Here is a 22,098-nt window from a genome sequence, read left to right as displayed (position 1 = left end):
GAGTTGGAGCTCCCCAACTCATCGAGTTCCAGTCTAAAACCCTAAAATCCTTAAAAGTAATTGATACCTGAAACGAGCGTTACACATATCAACAAAAGTCTCACTCAACGTCTACATGACGATTAATTTTACATATAAAATGTCACAAATGAAAAAAGTCTAATAATTTCAAGCTTTAATGAACCAAAAAACTTGTTTTAAAGTAAATATGATTTAGTGGGTGAACGTGTTAACGGTTTATTAAAAGAAAAAGAGTAAATTACACGAATGTTCCCTATGATTTGGGGTAATTTGCATGTTTGGTCCCTAATTTATTTTTTAAACTCGGAAGGTCCATACTGTTTGTCTTTGTTGCGCGCTTGATCCCTATCTTATCTAAAAGAACTATTTTGCCTTTGATTTTTTAATTTATTTAAATAAGATGGGGTATGTAATGTAATGTAATGTAAGGTGGATATGAGGTTGATGTGTGTTTATTTAAATAAATTAAAAAATCAAAGGAAAAATAGTTTTTTTAGGTAAGACAGGAACCAAACGCACAATAAAAACAAACAGTAGGATCTTCCGAGTTAAAAAAAGTTAGAGACCAAACGTACAAATTAACCAAAACCACAGGGACCATTCGTGTAATTTACTCAAAGAAAAAAAAATGGTGCAGGCCAGTGGGAAGGAGAAAAAATGCTAGTAATATGGGTTGGAAACGGCGGACTCTACCATCATCAATATGGATTTCCCCTCTCTGTATATATATCTCTCTCAATAAATACAAAGATTACGACGAGAGAATTGGTTCTCTCTCTCTCTCTCTCTCTCCATCCATGTGAGTTTCGTTTTTCATTTTTGACCTAACGCCTACCCCTTTTCCCAACAATCTCCTCTTCCAGACATCCGATCGCACTATTGTTTCTTCTATAGATGATTTTCCTTTTTTCGTGATTTCGATCGCTCAATACTACTGGATTTTACGAATTCGGTGAGTGAATTTCATGGTTATTGTTTTAAGATTCGTCTAGCTAGAATTTGGTTTTCCTTTTTGTTATGTTTTCCAGATTATACTTAAATAAATGCGAGAAATTTTGTTCACACATTCGGTTAGACAACACGTATAGGTGAAGAATCTGGAATTAATTGGATGGAGAAGGTGACTGCAGGCTGAATTAGTGTTGAAATTCCAGTGATTGAACGTATGAGTTGGGAGATCGCGTGTGAATTTATGTACATTGGAGCTGATGGATTTGTTGACTCGGGAAGTTGACTCGGGTCAACCATCATATTTTTAGGTTTAAAGCTCCTTCTCTGCGATTGCGTTTTCTATCATTCTTTGGAATGTGCTCTTTTTGTTCTTCCTTAGTTTGTAGCTGACCATTTTTTCTTGAAGCATTTCTTTCTGAAAGAATCGAGAAACCACACCCAGAGTGATAATTTTGCTGGACTTTCTCTAGAGAAGTTCATGATCCAGCTGACATGGATCAGAAACTAACTCGAAGACAATATTACCTGAAGCTTACACAAATTCATTATTGTTCATCCATAAACACACACACACATTGACTTTTGTATGCATATCAAATGAGATCACGAATCATGGCTAAAGGATTATACATCGCATTGTTAATGAAGTTTTCTATAAAATATCAAGTCATGGCTCTAGCAGCTCAAAACCACAAGGTGTCTATCCCTGTTCAGATTTAGCGTGAAGGGTCAATATATTGTATCTCTAGGCCCAAGATATCTTTGCTTATTTCTTATTCCCATGGGGTCTCTTTGTCTGATGATGCATGCATACAAAATTGATAGGGTTTTTCATTCATATGTTGGGTTAACCAGTGCTAAAGTTCCTGTTTTTCCTAACAGATCTCTATTATTTATGTGTTTGCAGTGAAGATGGAGACACTGATTCAAAAGGAAAATCAAGCAAGTAGATTTTCTGGTAAAGAAATGAATACAGGACAAAAAGCCTCAACCAGTGTTCTTAGGCGTGGAACAAAGAGAAAGGATCCACAGTTTGCTAGTTATAAGAGAAGGGGTGACCGAAAATTATTTTTAAAGAAAATGGCAGAAAATCCTAACCAGAAAGAAATGTTCACTACAGAAACTAACTACTCTAGTTATGAGATGATCAGGGCAAAGCACAACAGTTGTGGCAACATACGTTTTTCTAGTGATCCTGAAGAGAAAGACCCAAATTTGCAAACCAAGAAGGTCTTAACACCAAAAAGGAATAATCCAGTCAAGACAATGGAAATTCCTGGAGTTGAAGGCTTGTATGAGATACCAAAACGCTCAATAAGCAAGAAAATGGAGATGGATGTTGAAAATGATGTCAGTGACTCTGATGAGGATTATAATGAGGAAGAAGATGATGATGATGACGATGATGACTCCACTCTGATTTCATCACTAAGGAGATCAAACTCTTCAAAATGTAAAAGAAATCAGACTAAAGATTGCAGAGCTTCAAATGAGAAACCAACCTCCAAGAAAATCAAAGATGATTCAAACAGTCTGATTTCATCACTAAGGAGATCAAACCCTTCAAAATGTAAAAGAAATCAGGCTAAAGATTGCAGAGCTTCAACTGAAAAACCAACCTCCAAGAAAATCAAAGATGATTCAAACAAGAAAGAAAAGTCCAACGAAAAGCAGGAGGAAAAGGAAGAGGAAATCAAGGACACCAAACAAAATGATGTTAACAATACCCCTCATCATGAACGAGTAATGAGAAATCGTCGTGCTGCTTCTGCTAGAAACAAAATTTTTGAAAATGGTTTTTTCTTTGGGGTGTGGGAAGATGAAGAAGATGATATAGTAGTAAAAGAAGAAGAAGATGATGATTTTGGTGATGACGATGATGATGATTATGTTGTTGATGATGAGGGTAATGAAGATGAAAATGTATTGTTGACACTAACACATCATCATGAGTTGAAAGATGTCAAGACAAAAGAAACTTTGAAAAAAGTGAAATTAGAAAACGATATTGATTTCATTGAAGACAAAAAACAGATGTCTTTTGTGAAATCTACTCCTAGTAAAAGCAGTAGTTCTAGTGATACAATAACAAAAAGAAGAATGAGGGACACTGGAGATTGTAGTTCTGCTTCATCAGATCACATTACAACTACTGCTGACAACATCAAGGTATAAATACTCTCTTTGATTCTTGCTATACACACTTTTGGTATGTTTTTTTTTTCTTTCTTATATTCATCTATAATCTACCAAACAGGAGCAGAGAAAAGGAAAGGAACAGTTGAAATGTCATCAATGCAAGAGAAATGATAGAAAGTATGTTGTTCCCTGTACTAAATGTTGTGAAACATTATACTGTATTCAGTGCATCAAACAATGGTAACTCCCCTTTTTGAAGTGTTAATCATTATTTGTCTATGTTGAATAGAGTTTTTCAATGGGTTTATTTTTCTTGACAGGTATCCTGATTTGTCAGAAGAAGAGGTTGCAGAATTATGCCCTTTTTGTCGTGGAAACTGCAACTGCAACTTGTGCTTACACTCAAATATTAAGGTTTGATATGTCTTCTGCAAATGGAAAAATGTCATTAGAACATCATCTGTTCTAACAATCTTTTTCATTACACTTCCCAAAAAACAACAGATGCCAAACATGGATCTCACAGATGATGAGAAGATTGAGCATCTTCACTATCTAATTAACTCACTCCTCCCTTTTCTGAAACAAATTCGCGAAGAGCAAATGGAGGAGATAACCATGGAAGCGTTTGTTCAAGGTTTTTATTTGAAAGCAAATGGAGGAGATAACCTGCTCATTTCCATTTCACTAAAAGCTTATATAATTAAGTTAAGATGATTCTTTTGATTTGCAGCGGTATCAGAGTCTTCAATTTCAGTAGAGCAGACAAGCTGTCTAAATGAAGAACGTGTCTATTGGTAATCATCTGTTAAATATAATATATATACTTTATGCATTGTTTAATCATATAACTAAATAAACATTTATTTCAATCGAACAGCAACCACTGTTCAACATCAATCACTGATTTTCATCGAAGCTGTCCAAAATGCTTATACGAGCTATGTCTTAACTGCTGTCACGAGATACGAAACAACAATCTTGTTGGTCAAAGAAAAGTTGACTTTGGGTACACTGATAAGGGTTTTGATTACATTCACGGGGGTGAACCTCTACAGGTTTCTTTCCATGAAAATTTACCAACTACCGAATCTAATTCCATGATCAAATGGGTAGCAGAAAATAATGGGAATATAATTTGTCCTCCAAAAGAATTGGGTGGATGCAATGAGAGTATGTTACAGCTCAAACGGATCTTACCAAAGGACTGGATTTCAAATTTAGAAGCAAAAGCAAAGCTTATATTGAACAAATTCAGAAACAACCAACAAAATATCGTATCAAATACAAATTCTCTTATATTTCGTGCTGATTTATACATGAAAGCAGCCAACAGAAAAGAATCAGAATCAGATGATAACTACTTATATTGTCCTGCTTTTCAACAAGGCCTTAAGGGTGAAGAGCTGATTCGATTTCGTTACCATTGGAGTAAAGGTGAACCGATAATTGTGAAGAAAGTGTTGGAACAGACACCTGGTTTAAGCTGGGAGCCATTGGTGATGTGGCGTGCATTATGTGAACATGTGGATCCAAATGTCAGTTCCAAGATGTCACAAGTGAAGGCTATAGATTGCTTAGCTGGTTGTGAGGTAATTATCAAGAGTTAATGTCCAATAATATAAATATAATATAATATAATGTTTGAAGAAAATTGTAGGATGAGAGTGTCCTAAGCTGTTGTAATTTAAATTAACATAACAGGTTGAAATCAGTACTAGGAGATTTTTCAAGGGTTATACAGAAGGAAGGCAATATGTGAATTCATGGCCAGAGATGCTAAAGCTGAAGGATTGGCCCCCATCTGATAAGTTTGAAGACCTTTTGCCACGTCATTGTGATGAATTCATAAGCATGTTGCCTTTCCAACTATATACTGATCCAAGAGCAGGTTTTCTGAATCTTGCTGTGAAATTACCACCAGGGGTATTAAAACCTGATTTGGGTCCAAAGACATATATTGCATATGGAATGCTTCAAGAACTTGGAAGAGGGGATTCTGTTACTAAGCTTCATTGTGACATGTCAGATGCTGTATGTATCATCATCCATCTCTTTTCTTACTTCTTACTTCTTACTTTCTCTTTCATTTTTCTTTTTATATCTAAAGAATTCTTTATTCTATTCTTGCATTGCATGGCAAGCAAAGTGTAATAAATGATTCCATTATTACATTGTAGGTGAATATTTTGACACACACAGCTGAAGTATCAATAAGTGATGCTCAAAAGCTTGCAATTAAAGAGTTAAAGAAAAGACACTGGTACCAGAATATAAGAGAGAACACCATGACAGTTTCTGAACATTCTTCAAATGAGGAACAAGACTCTAAGGAAATTCTCATAAGCACAAACGAAATGATTCAACCTAGTGGAGTTCCACTGGATAAAACCTCTCCAAAAGAAGAAGAAGAAGAAACAGGTAGTGCTCTCTGGGACATCTTTCGAAGACAAGATGTTCCAAAGTTACATGAATATTTATTGAAGTACTCAAAAGAATTTCGACATACATATTGTTGTCCTGTTGATCAGGTAAATCTACTTTCAATTTTCTAATTGTTATTATTAATTTTTTTTTTTCTGTAATTCTTCAATTGTTTGACAACTAACATGTGTAGGTTTATCACCCGATTCATGATCAAACATTTTACTTGACAATGGAGCATAAAAAGAGGCTAAAGCAGGAATATGGTTGGTATTTTCCTATTTCATATATACATGCCCATAAACTGCAACTCATGAATGAAATGATTGTCAATCTTTTTAGGTATAGAACCATGGACCTTTGAACAAAAGCTGGGAGAGGCGGTTTTTATTCCTGCTGGGTGTCCACACCAAGTGCGAAATCTCAAGGTAAATCCACTCCCTTCCCCTCTCTCTCTCTCTCACACACACACACACACATTATTAGAATCTTTTGTCATTGTTTGTGCTGAAAGTGAATGCTTTTTAGCATAAGGAATGTAGTGCAGCAATGAAAGTATGTGTAAAACCCTAAGCCCATTAGTTATAGGCTAGCCCAATAACCTTTTGATCAACCTAAAACCACGGTGAAAGGTGTTTCTAGCCCACAACATAGGGCCTATTAAGGAGTTCATAGTTCTTAAGGTCGGATGGATTGTTACAAACTTAAGGCTAGTAACCTCTTTATGGTTCAACTTGAAACTAATGTGAAAGTTATTAGGAGCCCACAACTTAAGGCTTACAAGGGCTTACAAGTCTTACTTATGGTTCATGTGAGACGAGTAATGACAAACTCCTCTACTTTAACTATTTCAAGCCCACACTTATAATCAACACTTAGAAGTCTTACTTATGGTTCATGTGATATCATTTTCTAACACACACAACAATTAAAGTAGCAGATGGCCCAATAGCCTTTGGATCAACTTTAAACCATGGTGAAAGTTATAGATAGCCCACAACTTAAAGCTTATAAGGGACTTATAGTTCTTACTTTCTACCCATGTGGGACAAGTTATTACAATCAATGCATCATGATCCACAAAAACTATAGACATGTCGAAACAACAAATTCAATGCCAAGAGTATGTAGGTAAGTGGACATAACGCAATTAAGTCCTTAGAATACGACATACAATTAGGCTTTTATTTGGTTGTTTTTGCAAGTATCCAAAGACCTCCGTAGTGTACATTTAGTGTACAAGTTCATGAAAAAACAAATTTCTATCCTCTTACAAAATACTTGATTTTCTCTTGCGAGTTTGCATCGACAATAGAACAATTGCCATTAATGACAAAGTTTAGGTTTGACAATTGCCATTAATGACAAGGTTTAGGTTTGACACATATCTTGGATATGAAATTACAATGGGTGGAGCATCCACATGAAAGTATTATTTGGTTATCATGAAATTGTAAATGCTATAGAAAGTTATTACTTAATGGGTGGAACCATCTTTTCATTATTTTCTCTATTAAGTTATTCTTTCTATATTAAGGTCGTGTCAAACACGAATAAGCTAACTTGTTTATTGAGCCTATTGCAATGAAGTGTTTAGTGAAATAACTAAAATAACTTATAAGCTAGTTTTAATATTTGAGATAGTTTATTGATAAACTTATGGGTCTTTTCCACAACTTTTCTACCCTTAATTAAATAAATTTAACATTTGTAACATTGTGCTAGTTTTTAATACAAAATAAAAAAAATCATAACCGACTTTGAACAATATTTTCGAGTATTCAAATTCAATACCATTAAAAAAAATGCAGAAACAAAAACAACTGTCATTTTTCTCATTTACTAAAAGCATATATTGAATACATATTAATATAAACTACCCTTAATGGCGTTTATTTTTTACTTTTATGACTATCTTTTTCAAAAAGTTAATTAAAAGTGCCAAACTTCATCATATTTTATGCTCTTCAAGTTTTTTTTGAAAAACATTATGTGTTTGCACAATATGCATTCATGTATGATGTTGAATTTTTCCGGGCTTTATTAAAAAAAAAACAAAAATTGTCAAAGTTTATCATTATTTTATGCTCTAAAGTGTTGTATACATATTGATATATAAAAAAATATACAAAAAATAAGTAAAAATTTTCTTTGAAAATATTGTCTTTTTAGCTTTGATTACTAATGAAATAGTGCTTAATTTTTTTGAACCTCTCTCTCTCTCTCTCTATATATATATATATATATATATATATATATATACACACACACACACACACACACCCACCAATAATATACTAATTTTTATACAACAAACATAAAAACCATTGTTTAAGCAACTTAAATCTACATATCAAAGTGATGTAATTTAGCTTAATTTTTTTGCCCTATTCTTGATATTGTTTTATACACTATAACATTAGTTTTTAATTGTATATTTAAATGTCTCTTTGTCGTTTTATATTTGCGATATATATCCGTTAGTGTTTACCAAAACGTGTTTGGTAAAAATTCGTTTTTAATTTAGTCTGCCAAACATAGCCAAAGTCAAAGAAAACATATATATAACTTGTTTGATTAAGTCTTATTCTCATTAAGTCCATTAAGTAAAAAAGAAACATTGCCTTAGACATCATGGATGTCATTCAAAGGAACAAAGGTGATAAAGAAAGAAGAGTTTGAATGTTATGACATCCATATAGACTATTTTATGGAATCTTTTGAAACTCCTCACTAGTTAACTTCTTGCTCCCACAAATCAAATGAAAATGTATGGAGATTAACGTATAAAATGGAAACATATAGAGAAGAATATACAAAGAAAAAGCCATGTTTGTTTATGATATTGATAACACATCCCAAGTGTATCATGGTGACATAAAAGAAGCTCATGAGCTATCATGAGTAATGAGTTATCCAAGATAAGGTTCCACATAAGCTCATGAAGAGCGAGTGTACGATGAAACCACCATTAATGGTGAACAAGGTGGTGTACCGACTGAAGAGTGGTTATTATAATAAAGGATGAGGACGAGGACATTGATGTGTTCCATGGCAATATGTTGTGGTTATAACATTTAACATCGAAGAAGAAGCAATATCATGTAGAACAAGTTAACAAGTTCATGGACCATGCACACTTTAAATGGGCGTAACTATCATCCCATTAGTTATAGATCCCCCGAGTTTTTCATGGAAACACATTGATGGGATGAACATCATGTCATCATCATAGGCAACTATTTGCCTACATTTAGGACTTCATAGTTTAGCATTTTTGGTTTTTATTAAGGTTTATGATTTTTATTTGTTTTTTTTACAGAACACATAATTTCTTTGATTATTGTCGATCACATGGTATTTTAAATAATAATTGTTCATGAATTTTTTTCTTTGAATTTTCAAATTTTGCTTATTATCATGTGATAACGTGCTCACACAAAGTGTGCTTTGACTTCCTTGTCATGTTCAAAATGATTAACTTGAGACATCATATTCAAATCGCCAAATAACAAGACTGTGGATGCGGTGGAGGAAGTTTGATGAATCTCTAACAACATTACCTCAATCCCATCCATGAAAAGGGCTAAATGGGAGGCAACGAAGCCCCTATCCCCTATTCGAGGGTACTACTTTTGTAAATGACCTCCCTTATTCGAGGGTACTACTTTTGTAAATGACCTTTGACATAGAAAAAACTAAAATAAATAAGTAAATGAAAATTAATATTGTGAGCATTGAATGATCTCCGACATATGAAACATCAAACGGTGAAAGCAGATACTAGAGACATGTTGATACTAAGAAGAGGTCGAGTAAAATTATAAAACCAAGCAATACATGCAAGTTGCAACATAAGAAAGCTAATCCCTAAACTTCCACCTTGATAAATTCCACTCATATGGATCTTGTGATAGCAAGAATAGAAACAAGGAGTATGCATATCGTGTATAGAGGTGCAAAATAAGGAGATGGAAAAGGGACTTGTGCATAAGAAGTGAATATGGAGACCATACACCTTAATACACTGACATTCGTATGTTATTACGAGAGATGTAAATCGAAGAATATCAATGGTAAATGGATGTATGCTCGGAGGGGGATATGTGCTTATGAAGTTGATCCACTACTCTCTCTTTAAAAAAAATTGACATGTTGAATTGGGCGGTTTACGAGCAAACAAAGCATAAGAAGAAAGGGTTGTCTTTCACAGACAAACTAAGAATCGAAAAGTCTTTTTTTAGAATTGTAAAATCTATTCATCACAAATAGACCCGACACTTTTATACACAACATGAACACGACACATGTTTTTTGTGTACGAGTTTTAGAAATTCATGTTTTGTGTCTTCGTGTCGACACAAAATTTGAATTTGTGAAAGGTGTCTTACGAGCGTCAAAGACGAATTTACTAGTTTTAAACGTAGACGCGAGTTAAATTCGTGTCGCGTGTTCGTATTGACACGCGACACGTATAGACACACATTTAATTCGTGTAAATCCGTGTAACATAGTTAAAACATGTCTATTCGTGTCATGTCACATCATATAAATAAATTACATTCCATGTTCGTGTTTGATACACAAAACATGTTTTACAATCTATGTCGTGTTCGTATTTACCAAATATATGTTATGTAAATTCGTGTCTAACACGTGTTACACGATTGTTGGGTTTAATCATCAATAGAACCACTAAATTAAAATAATTTCAACATTTATCACAAAATAATTAACTATTTAATTTCGAGAATTCTAGATTTGTGTTTTTTTAAAAGAAAATTTATTTTTTCCACAATAAAAAGTTTGATAAAGTTTTATTTTTTTTAGAAGGAAAATTTCTAGAAAAATCTTAAAATTTTATCCTAATTTACGAAAAAGTCTCAAACTAAAATTTGTTTATGAAAAAGCATGAATTACCATTAGAAATTGCAATTTGACCCATTTTTTCCGGTTAACCCATTTCATTACTTATCTGTTTCATTCCCATTATTTTACCATAATTTGTGAATAAGTGTCAAACTAAAATTTAGTGATGATTTGGCAATTTCTCTATGTAATATATTTTGTCGGTTTTATTGTTGATTTAGACATCTAGTCATTAAATTAGATGATAAGATGAATATGATGAGTTATATAATGCTACATTTACTATAAATTTTGATATCGATATCATCGAGTCATTTATGACTATGTATCTAGGTCAACAATGAAACCAATAAAATATATGTTTCTAGGAAAAAAGGACAGGAAATGAGTTGATGTCTGATAAAAAGGATATATTCGCTTACATAAGATTAAATAGACAGTTTGAAATTTCTTATAAACGTAAAAAATGACGTAATTGTTGCTAGTTTATGTAATTAATGCAGTCTTTGTTGGATGCATTTTATATTTCAAATAAATATACAACATATCAAGATATCAAGTCTTATGGTAAACATAACATTATTTAACCAAGATATTCATCTCATCAATTCATTTAATCCAGGTCAGTAATGAAACCGATAAAACGTATGTTACATGAAGAAAATGACAAATTCATCACTAAATTTTAGTTTTGGACTTATTCATAAGTTATGGTAAAATATTGAGACTTTAATAAAACATGTAAGTAATGAAACCGGTAACCGGTAAAAATGGGTCAATCGTCATTGTTACCGGTAATTTATGATTTTTCGTAAATAAATTTTAGTTTTGAGACTTTTTCGTAAATTAGGGTAAAATTATAGGATTTTTCTGGAGATTTCCTTTTTAGAAATTGTTCTCTGATTTTCATATCATGTAACATCACGTGAGCCAACTATAGCTACCTAGATCTACATTAGTAAAACTTATTTTTTCTATGTCAAATTAATAAAAATAGAGTAAATTGCAAAATTAGTCCTTATGGTTTACCAAAAAATGCAGTTTAAGACTATTTTTTTACACATGGTTAGTCCAAAAATGAAAATATCGTGCATATTTGGTCTCTCAGAAAGCAAAAAGACTTTTGTCATGATTTTTTCTTTTATTTATTTAATTACTTTTATAATTAAAGAAAGAAAATAAAATCCCTAATAACCTACCCTACCCACCTATTTATCTTTTAAGATACCATCTCTCTCTCTCTCTCTCTCTCTCTCTCTCTCTCTCCACCGTCGTCGGTCACCTGGCAACCATCGTCAACCACCGTCTCTGTTCAGTTCCACCTCCGTCTATATCTATTTTCGTTCACCTCCCTCCAGTTTCATCACTACCTACCTCCATATAGATCCGTCAAGATCTATCGTTGTCTACCACCTCCTTCAAACAATTCTACAAAATCGATGAACAAACTCTCTTTAGTAAATGACGACGATGGGTTAGCCCTTTGATCTAAGATCTCAGGTAGAGGTGGAGAGAGGTTCATATCATAGTGTGTTTCTTCTCCGGCAGAGTCGGCGCCAAATAATGCTAGGGTTCCGACATTCGTTAAGTTATAGCGCCACTGTCTTCCTCGTGTTACAACGTCAAGGTTCCATATGCTTTCCATATCCTGGCGACGAATCGAAGTTCTTGATCCGACGAAGAATCGCCAACGTTCCAACGGTGGCAGTGTATTTGCAGATCCGCTGACACCTATCCTTGATAACGGTGGCAATATTTGCAGATCCGCTGACATTTATCCTTGATGGCGTTGGTTAAGGTGGTTGGAGTAGGTGTCGTCTTTGGTGGCGGTATTTGCAGATCCGTTCACACCTATCCTTGATAACGGTGGCGATATTTGCAGATCCGCTCACACCTATCCTTGATAACGGTGGCGGTATTTGCAGATCCGCTGACACCTATCCTTGATGGCGCTGGTGAAGGTGGTTGGAGTAGGTGATGTCTTTGGTAGTTTCCGTCATTGAGAGTGGTTCCCGACGAGTATGGAGGTGGTTTCCGGCAAGACAGTGGTGACCGGCGATAGCTGATGACGGTGATGCTCCAACAGGGAAGAGAAGATAGAGAGAGAAAAGGAGTTGGTATCTTAAAAGAGAAAGGGTTAGGGTTATGAGGAGTTTTATTTTTTAATTATAAAAATATTTAGAGTAAATAAAAGAAAATGAAAAAGGAAATTAGGACAAAATAATATTTTCAAATACATTTAAATTTTCGAGGGACCAAATCTGCACAATATTTTTATTTTTGGACTAAGCATGCCGTCTCAAACTGCATTTTTACCAATTTTGCCATTTACTCATAAAAATATCATTAAAACTCTTTTCATATGCATAAGTTATTTTTTATTTAAATAGTTAAACATTTATCATCTATTTGAAATGTTTATTAAAAAATTTATGTATGTTTTTTTCAAAGTACACATCATATTTCTTCTTTGTGTTTATTTATAAACTATGTAGTTAAACAAATGGAAAAACAAGAAGAATTTTATCATTTTAATTTGCATATTTGATAAATTGTGTTAATTACTTAATTCCAAGAAAGAAAATTATGGGTAATTAGTTGGAGTCGATTTTCATAATAGTTTTTTTTTTAATTAATTAAATATTATATTTACATTATTATATATATATATATATATATATATATATATATATATATATATATATATATATATAAACAATAATGTAAATATAATATTTAATTAACTTTTTTTGTATATAGTTATGCTTTTTCTGCATTAATACATACGGTATAATATTAAAAAGAAAATTATAAACATAAAAAAGTGTATGTATTTCTATCGAATGTTTTGAAAATCGATTTTTTTTAATTGAATCAGTCTAATAACCGGTTCAATTGTCGGTCTACATCTACATCTAGCAATTGTATGTGTTGGCTTGCAGGTTGTGTACATTCCAGATAACCTTATTGATCGCCTTATTGAATTTTTTTCGGAAATTGACTTTTTTTAATGGACAAAGCTATCAAAGTTCAATAAACCGATTCAAACAATTTTTTTCATCGGTTTTTTATCACATTGGTTTCAACCCGATTTTTGAATAAACCATCGTCTGGTTCAATTCAGTTTAAAACTTAGCATAAAACCGATCATTGTTTAACACCCCACCGTTTCAACATCGGGCGGTTCAAACCAGTTTCTAAAACACTGTTTCCATCATCGTCTCTCACTGTCACCGCCACCTGTTTTGCGAAATAATCAACCAATTTTGATTTGTTATAAATCATCCAAACAAACAAATATTTATAAAAAAAGAAAACTAATAAATATATCCAACCCAAAAAAAATATATTATAATCCAATTTCAAATTTCAATTTAAATCATCTAAAAGATAACGTATAGAATCCCCAAAAACCCTATAAGTGGCATCCTACCAGTCTCTTAAGATTGACGCCTACAATAATAAGTGTACTAGTAGCTTCACACAAACGACAGATTGTAAACAGAGGCCATGCACACAAAACTAGGCACCAATTTAGCTTTTCTGTTTTTATATTTTATAATCCTTCAATTATTTTTTTGAGTGGGTACAATATTGTACATATATTGTTTTTAAAATCATAATGTAACATTTTTATTACAGTCATGTACGAAAGTCGCCGTGGACTTCGTTTCTCCGGAGAACATACAAGAGTGCATCCGACTAACACAGGAGTTCCGTAAGCTGCCCATTAATCACAAAGCTAGAGAAGACAAACTAGAGGTATACATTATTATTATTTATGTTATTTAAGAGTTTTAATTCTTTTTTATGTGACATGAACTGAAGTCGTGAAACTTTGACAAAGTTTTATTTTTAGTTTATAGCATTTTAAAGTATATTTGTTTGTGTTGAAGGTAAAGAAAATGATCCTGCACGCTATGCGTCAAGCCATTGCTGATTTTGAGGAATTAACGACTAGCCAGAAGTCGGAAGTCTTAGTAGGGCAATAAGCCTTTTTAGTAGTAGTGGTAGTAGTAGTAGAACAACTACAGTAAATGTTCTAACAACATACATACTTGGCTTTCTAGACTTTATGCTTCTGTTTGTGGTGTTGTTGATATCTCGAAATGGCTAGAGCTCGAGGTTAGGAATAGAAACTGTAGTTAATAGTAATACAAGTAAAAATAAAGGGTTGCTTTGGATGTATTCAAAATTAATCGCTTTGTGTTTTTTCAAAGTAACATGTTTGTTATAAGACCAAAGAAAATGAAAACAACTCTCCAAACTCAAACCGAATCAAGTATAGAAAAAACACTCACATAACTACAATTTCATTATTTTCAACTCCTAACTGTTAATAAACTCGACTTTCGCTTCTAGCAAGTCAACTTTCACTTTGTGTTGGACCATTCAATACTTTAAGATCTTCATTTGCTACTTTTTAATTTTATAATATAAATATAAATAAACATATAGTATTTATTATTTAAACGGGTTGGCTATGATATAAATAATAACTAATATATTTAATTACACGTATCCGAAAATCTCAACGTAATCCCTATTGTAAACTTGGCAAAACATGACATGACACGAAATTAGCAGGTTAGTATCAGAGATTTCGACACGTTTATGTAAACGGGTTGACACGACACGACACGGTAATTAAACGGGTAGGGTTAAGGTCAAAACTTTCGACTCGAAGATGACTCGAATATGACCCGTTTAATTATATGTTAGTATTTATTATAAATTTCATATTTTTATAAATATATTATATGTTATAGACTTATAGTGAGCCAAACTCAAGAATTACAAGTAATACTCAAATTTTCAAAGTTACTTAATTTTAGTCATCTTCACCACCTATCTCTTTGCTCTCCAACTTTAACTTTTTTCATTTTTCCTTCTTGACTTACTATAAATTTTTTCATTTCATCTCACAACTCTAGTGTTTCAATTTTTCATTTTTGCCTCCACAACTCTACTTTCCAACCTTTAAAATATTTCAACCCAACATGACACAACATATTTATAAGGTTTAAACCTTAACCCGAAACCAACATGAAACCGACACAAAAATAAACGGGTTGACATGACACGATAATTAAACAGATCGGGTTAAGGTCAAGCCCTTTCAACCCGTTTATTGTCTTGACACGACATGAATCCGACATGACACGACACGTTTGCCAGGTCTACTCTATTGCTTCCAAATAACAACAATTTATTTGATAATCTTGTCAAAAATTCTAAATACGTGCAAATATCAACTCTGGCGTATGGCTACAACTTTTTGTTATGATATTCATAATTTGTTTGAACCCGTTTGTATTAAGCATTGATCATAATTTTAGTTAATTAAATGATAAAGTGCATCAAATAAATGGTCCACACAAAATCAGGTCCACAGCCCATTACGTGGAAGGTTAAATAAAAAAGTACTATCAATATTTTTTACTACGTCGAAGAGAAAATACAAAAATGGTCCATGTGGTACAGTGTAATAGGTACATAAAGTTTGATTTCGACAAAATGGACAAATTCGGTGCTTGTGTTTTTTTGATATTTACATGGATCGTCCCTAACGCCTTGTTCCCGAGTTCCACTTAAGGAGAGAAATGAGAGGATACGGAGGAAAAATGAGGGGTGTCGAAGGAAAATCGTGTTCCCGAGTTTCATTAATGGAAGGAAAGTGAGGGGAGGGAAAGGATTTTAGAGTCATATTTTCCTTCCAAATTGAGCGGATTTGGGAAGAAAGTGAGGGGAAGAAAAATTTTAAGTTTTATTTTCTTTTTCCTCCTAACTCGGGAACACAAAAACTAAAAATTTTCCTTTCATTTCCTTCGAACTCGGAAACATAGAATAATTAATATTTTCCTTCACCTCCCTTTCTTTCTGTCAAAATTTTCCTTCCCTTTCCTTTAATGAATTTACATAAAAACTCGGGAACAAGACGTAAGTCGCTAACCACAGAGCTGGTTAAATACAGTGAAATTACATTTTTACCCTTACTTTTTTATTTTTCATATATTTGTTTTTTATTAAAAGATCTTATAATTACATAAATGACCCCTCTCGCCCACATCCACATCCACCCCACCATCACCTCCGGCTAACATAAAAACACATACACTCTAAATCCTACTCTTAAACGATATCTTTGTCCACTACGAAACTTAAGCCCTAATCACTCAGAAGAAATGACACCTTTGTAAACACTTGATATCTCTTAGGATCACATCATTTAGTTATATCATCAAATAAATTAAATATAGTTTAAGATTTAATATTATTTTTAACTATTGTTATATTTTCAAAATGTCAATAAACTTTAAAAGTTTTGTAAACACTTGATATCTCTTAGGATCACGTAATTTTTTTTTTATGTTCTATTATTTTTTTATGGTTAATTAAAAACACAAAACTTTTAAAGTTTATTGACATTTTGATTTGTATTTTAAATTTAGTATCATATTTAAATTACAAATTACGTATTGTATTAATAGTTTCAAATGGATATGGCTGAAGTATATTGATCTCTATTATAGAAGATATATAAATATTTAATTGATGTTCGAAGTTCACGATCTTTTATTTTTGTTGAAAAAATTAACAAAACAAATAAGTTTACAACTATTAAACATAAAACCCTAAAGAAAATCAAACATGTAAAACAAAAAAAAGCTTGGAACAAACGTTTTTAGTTTGATTTTTGTTTTAAACAAAAAGCAAACCGATCAAACCTCATTCAAGCCATATCACCTAGGTGGTGTAGCACGAGTACCATTAAACATGCCATATCACCTGGGTGGTGTGGAATGAGTTGTGTGATTTAAATCAAGTAAACAAGGGTTTGCAAAATGGCCTAGTATCCTCGTAGATTAATGGCCTAAGAGGTCATGTGTCGTGAGAATTTAGGATGGCAATCGATGGAACGAACGACAAGACCACGAAATGAAATTGAGAAGAAACTGAATTTTGAATTCATGTTCATGTTTTTGTCTGGTGAAAAAAAAACAATGTGATGTCGTGTTTAAAATTCATCACGAAATTAACACAATATAGCATGTTTTTATCGTGTTTTTGGTATTATGTATCATTAAATATGAATTATATAAAATAATGGTTATTTTGTTGCGTTTTTCATGTTTTAATTGATGCGTTTTCATGTTACTGAAAAAATTTGTCGTGTTCGTGATACATAAAACTGTCATGTAATACCGTATCAGACAAAAACAAGTCACGATTACCGACAAAAACAAATCACGATTACCTGATTCGAGAGACCACACGTTGATGTAAATCAAGGTATAATCCATCTTGAGAGAATGCTCAAAAAGCTTAACAAACTAAAAAGATAAATCACACCTATTATGACAACTTACATCACACCCAGACCAAAGATTGTTCAAATATAGGTAAATTCCGAAACACTAACAATTTAATGATTATGCCAAAGTACATCTTTTTACACCATTTCTAACATGTAACATCATTTTTTGCACAATGATGGAGCACTACTTTTTGCAAACTTAAATTATCTCCTACCTATTATATCAAAATAATATTTCATATATATATATATATATATATATATATATATATATATATATATATATATATATATATATATATATATTAACTTTAACAAAACTTGTGATATATCTTTTTATTACTATAATTCATAAATCATATCATAAGTTTGAAATATGTAAACACAATATCAAAATACAAATAATACAAATTAAAACATTAAATATGTAAATGAATTATACTATAAATATGTATAATGACAAATAGTGTTAGGGTTCATTTTGAGTGATTAAGATGTAAAATTTTATAATGTAAAATTTTACAATGAATTCAATAATATTAAAGTTAGTTTTAAGTGGTTGAGATGCGAAATATCATTCGATTTAACTTAATTTTTTAGAGTTATTTATATTTCTATAATGAATTCAATAGTGTTAAGGTTAGTTTTAAAGGGTTGAAATATAAAATTTCATTGCTACTTAACTTGACATTTTTAGGGTTATTTATAATTTTATAATGAATTCTTGACATTTTTAGGATTATTTATAATTTTATAATGAATTCAATAATATTAGGGTTAGTTTTTAAGTGGTTGATATTAGAAATTTCATAGTCATTTAACTTGACTTTTTTAGGGTTATTTATTATGAAGAATATAACAAATAACCCAAAATAAAATAGAATGAATATTATTCATGATCTAACTTATTTAAGACTTACAACAAATTAAATCTATTAGATCCAACTATTTCATAGATCTAGTTTTCAAAACCAATACTAATCCAATAACTTTCAATATTAATCTTATAAATCAATATTATCAAAAAGATAATAACTAAACCTCAATAGAAATCAAATTGATCATCAAAAATATAATAACTAACCTTTTTACAAACCCCAAAATAAGAATATTTGGTACTAATTCTTCCTCCTTTGTTTCAAACGTCAATCCTCAAAAATTCTTGATGACAAACTTCTAGATCTCACGCAGCTCTTCTTTTTCTTCGTTTCCTCTCTCATCTTTTTGGCTATTTTCAAACGTCGATGGTGGTGGGATTGGGATTATTTATAAAGGGAATAGGGGATGAATTTAGGGCTTCCATGACGGATGTTAAGTTTACGGAAATACCCTTTGTTGATTGTAGGCCACGTATCAATGTAGTTCCAGGAAAAGGTGATTCGGTGAAATCCTTTGATTTCGGATGGGATAAGACAACATATTATATAAATTACTGTAGTTACGTATTTTTTATTTTTAAAATAATTTTTATCTTTTAAAATATATATATATATATATATATATATATATATATATATATATATATATATATATATATATATATATTAGCTGTTTACTCACGCCAAGCGATGGGTGCGATTTTTTTCGTCAAAAATCAATTTCTTGAGTCAATTATTTCTTTTATGCAAATAATTTATTACATCTAAACAATTATCACTAAGAGTCATGCTAATAGAAACGAAATTAATTAAAATTAAAAATGAAATGTTTGGATTATTTACAAATATACATGAAAACATGTTTAATTGTGTATTATTAATCGTGTAATACTTTTTTATATATCACATTTGATGTATAAACTTCAATGTCGTTATTAATCATGCAAAGCAGTGGGTGCCGAATAGCTTGTTTTGTCAATTAGTTTTTTTCGGCAAAGTTTATTTAAAATCTGAAATTTGATGATCGAAATGTATATTTTATTTTTTAGAAAATATATTTTAATGTGAGATGGAGTTGGACGGCGAATACAGTGGCGATGATACTACACTTTCGAAAAATTGTTTCTTATTTTTTCGAGATTGTTAAAATTGTGAACCTGATCGTAGGATCCTATGATCTCACGTAGGTAAATTGATCCCGACTTACTTGGGTCGTTTTTCGTTTTAGTGATTAAATGATGTATTAAAAATGTATTTCTCATGTTTTACAATATTTATTGTTCACTTGATGGATGAATATGTATTTTTTATGTTTTAAATTGCTTTTGGTAGAGTCTTACGATTTGATTCGATTTTACGATCACGATCACGATCTTGCAAAACGAAAAACGATTCCATATAAGATCCCTGTCTTAACAACCTTGATTTGTTGTTTTGGGTGAAAAATAAATTCATTACGCTTTAGGTTAAAAATAAAGTATGTTGTTATTTTTAGTTAAAAATAAAAATACATTATCATTTTGGATAAAAAAAATAAAATTACATTGCCAATATATGTTGAAAAATAGAAAGTACATATATATTTATGTAAAAAAGAAATCAAATACATATGAACATCACTATTATTAAAATTATAAAAGAGAGCCTTTTAGGTTTTTAATATCTCTTGCTCATAAAATTATTATTACTTTTATAATTTTTTGATTCCTCGTTTTATTTTATTATATAGATTATAATTTTGATTAAAAAACGTGAACGGAGACTGGATTGATGATAAAATAGAATTCTGGGTTGCAAACAGTGATTCGATTGACGATGAAAAAAGAGAATTCTTGATTCAGTTCTCCACCTTAACGACAGAAAAAAGGATTGATCAAATTTTATTGAGTCTGACTCATAGTGATCATTTCTCAAAGAATGACTCTGATTATCAAATGATTGAACAACCGGGAGCAATTTACTTACGATACTTAGTTGACATTCATAAAAAGTATCTAATGAATTATGAGTTCAATACATCCTCTTTAGCAGAAAGACGAATATTCCTTGCTCATTATCAGACAATCACTTATTCACAAACTTCGTGTGGGGCTAATAGTTTGAATTTCCCATCTCATGGAAAACCCTTTTCGCTCCGTTTAGCCTTATCCCTCTCTAGGGGTACTTTAGTAATAGGTTCTATAGGAACTGGACGATCTTATTTGGTCAAATACCTAGCGAAAAACTCCTATCTTCCTTTCATTACGGTATTTCTGAACAAGTCCCTGGATAACAAGTCTTAAGGTTTTGATAATATTGATGTTGATGCTAGTGACGATAGTGATGCTAGTGACGATATTGATGCTAGTGACGATATCCTTGATATGGAGCTGGAACTGCTAACTAGCATGAATGCGCTAACTATGGATATGATGCCTGAAGATGAAGACCTACTTTATATCACCCTTCAATTCGAATTAGCAAAAGCAATGTCTCCTTGCATAATATGGATTCCAAACATTCATGATCTGGATGTGAATGAGTCGAATTACTTGTCCCCAGGTCTATTAGTGAACCTTCTCTCCAGGGATTATGAAACTAGAAATATTCTTGTTATTGCTTCGACTCATATTCCCCAAAAAGTGGATCCCGCTGTAATAGCTCCGAATAAATTAAATACGTGCATTAAGATACGAAGGCTTCTTATTCCACAACAACGAAAGCACTTTTTCACTCTTTCATATCCTAGGGGATTTCACTTGGAAAAGAAAATGTTCCATACTAATGGATTCGGGTCCATAACCATGGGTTCCAATGCACGAGATCTTGTAGCACTTACCAATAAGGCCCCTATCGATTAGTATTACACAGAATAAATCAATTATAGATACTAATACAATTAGATCCGCTCTTCATAGACAAATTTGGGATTTGCGATCCCAGGTAAGATCGGTCCAGGATCATGGAATCCTTTTCTATAAGATAGGAAGGGTTGTAGCACAAAATGTACTTTTAAGTAATTGCCCCATAGATCCTATATCTATCTATATGAAAAAGAAATCATGTAACGAAGTGGATTATTATTTGTACAATTGGTACTTTGAACTTGGAACGAGCATGAAGAAATTAACAATACTTCTTTATCTTTTGAGTTGTTCTGCCGGATCGGTCACTCAAGATCTTTGGTCTCTACCCGGACCCGATGAAAAAAATGGGATCACTCCTTATGGACTCGTTGAGAATGATTCTGGTCTAGTTCGTGGCCTATTAGAAGTGGAAGGCGCTCTGGTGGGATCCTCACGGACATGCAGTCAGTTTGATAAGGATCGAGTGACATTGCTTCTTTGACCCGAACCAAGGAATCCCTTAGATATGATGCAAAATGGATCTTGTTCTATCCTTGATTAGAGATTTCTCTATGAAAAAGATGAATCGGAGTTTGAAGAGGGGGACGAGCGGCAACAGATAGAGGAGGATTTATTCAATCACATAGTTTGGGCTCCTAGAATATGGCGCCCT

The 22,098-nt window shown here is 32.1% G+C and overlaps 1 protein-coding gene and 1 long non-coding RNA gene across 4 annotated transcripts; one reads left to right on the top strand and one right to left on the bottom strand.

Moving 5' to 3' along the window:
• The first annotated feature begins 719 nt into the window (after positions 1–719).
• LOC145050363 (lysine-specific demethylase JMJ29-like) lies at positions 720–14,623 on the top strand. Of its 3 annotated transcripts, none has more exons than XM_078998632.1 (14): positions 720–973; positions 1,110–1,280; positions 1,880–3,141; positions 3,230–3,351; positions 3,432–3,525; positions 3,616–3,748; positions 3,845–3,908; positions 3,992–4,703; positions 4,816–5,145; positions 5,292–5,642; positions 5,729–5,801; positions 5,878–5,963; positions 14,047–14,166; positions 14,301–14,623. In XM_078998632.1, the coding sequence occupies exons 3-14, from the start codon at positions 1,885–1,887 to the stop codon at positions 14,394–14,396; spliced, it is 3,438 nt and encodes a 1,145-aa protein (XP_078854758.1). In that variant the 5' UTR covers positions 720–973; positions 1,110–1,280; positions 1,880–1,884; the 3' UTR covers positions 14,397–14,623. The 3 variants fall into 3 exon arrangements, with proteins under 3 accessions (XP_078854758.1, XP_078854755.1, XP_078854751.1); XM_078998629.1 differs by having other exon boundaries at positions 1,097–1,280; XM_078998625.1 differs by lacking the exon at positions 1,110–1,280 and having other exon boundaries at positions 721–973.
• LOC145050374 (uncharacterized) lies at positions 13,364–19,098 on the bottom strand. The gene is made up of 2 exons (XR_013683407.1): positions 18,807–19,098; positions 13,364–13,644 (listed from the first exon to the last, which is right to left on the bottom strand). It is a non-coding gene; the product is annotated as an uncharacterized LOC145050374 (long non-coding RNA).
• Between the last annotated feature and the right edge of the window lie 3,000 nt (positions 19,099–22,098).

The sequence above is a fragment of the Lactuca serriola genome, chromosome 1, assembly GCF_051521515.1.
Source record: "Lactuca serriola cultivar US96UC23 chromosome 1, Lser_US96UC23_V15, whole genome shotgun sequence".
In the NCBI taxonomy this organism is placed as follows: Eukaryota; Viridiplantae; Streptophyta; class Magnoliopsida; order Asterales; family Asteraceae; genus Lactuca; species Lactuca serriola.
This window is presented reverse-complemented; position numbering and strand designations above follow the sequence as displayed.